The following is a 612-nucleotide window of genomic DNA, read 5'->3' on the forward strand; positions in this document are numbered from 1 at the left end:
GCGCCCCTCGGGCAAGGTGCTCTGCTGGGGGGGCGAGTGGAGGAGCGGCGGCGCTGGCACCAACACCTCGAAGCCCACCGCCTTGGAAGGGGGGACGATGCTGACCGAGACGTTGCCCAGGCTGGAGGAGTTGTGACGAAAGTAGACGCTGAAGGTCCCGTTGATGTGGTCGACGATCTTCCCCGTCACCAGCAGGCTGAACTTGAGCGTCTTGATGTTGAAGTAGAAGTCGCCCCAACCAAAAATCTTCTTGGTGCGGCCAGATTTGAGCGAGGGTTTGCGCCGGGCACGGGGAGTCAGCAGCTCCGCCGTCTGGTTCTTCTGCCAGTCCCAGTAGCTCCGTGCAGTGCCCGAGGGTGTCCCCACGCCCCGGGGGGGCTCAGCTGGAATCAGCCGCCCGGGGTCGAGCACTGGGGGCTTCAGGGTGCCATAGGGGACATCCTTGAGGAGGCCAGAGGTGCCCAGCTCCAGGTACCCCAGGGTCTTGGCGATGTGGCCCCCAGCACACACCATCTGGGGGAAGAGGGCAGAGACCGCATGAGCTGTGCCTGCTGCCCCCTGCCATCCTCCTGCCCGTCCCCATGCAGCCTCCTGCATCCCTGCACCCCTCCT

The 612-nt window shown here is 65.4% G+C and overlaps 1 protein-coding gene across 1 annotated transcript in view; it reads right to left on the reverse strand.

The window, feature by feature from the left end:
• NXPH4 (neurexophilin 4) overlaps positions 1-513 on the reverse strand; it is a gene marked incomplete at its 5' end in the record, with an annotated part of 760 nt that extends 247 nt beyond the window's left edge. The window contains 2 exons of the mRNA XM_010158535.1: positions 1-21; positions 65-513. The exon at positions 1-21 is cut by the window's left edge and continues 247 nt beyond it. Coding sequence (XP_010156837.1) covers positions 1-21; positions 65-513 — 470 coding nt within the window. The remainder of the gene's footprint in view (positions 22-64) is intronic.
• Positions 514-612: the final 99 nt, after the last annotated feature.

This window comes from Eurypyga helias, unplaced genomic scaffold (genome assembly GCF_000690775.1).
Source record: "Eurypyga helias isolate BGI_N326 unplaced genomic scaffold, ASM69077v1 scaffold33279, whole genome shotgun sequence".
In the NCBI taxonomy this organism is placed as follows: Eukaryota; Metazoa; Chordata; class Aves; order Eurypygiformes; family Eurypygidae; genus Eurypyga; species Eurypyga helias.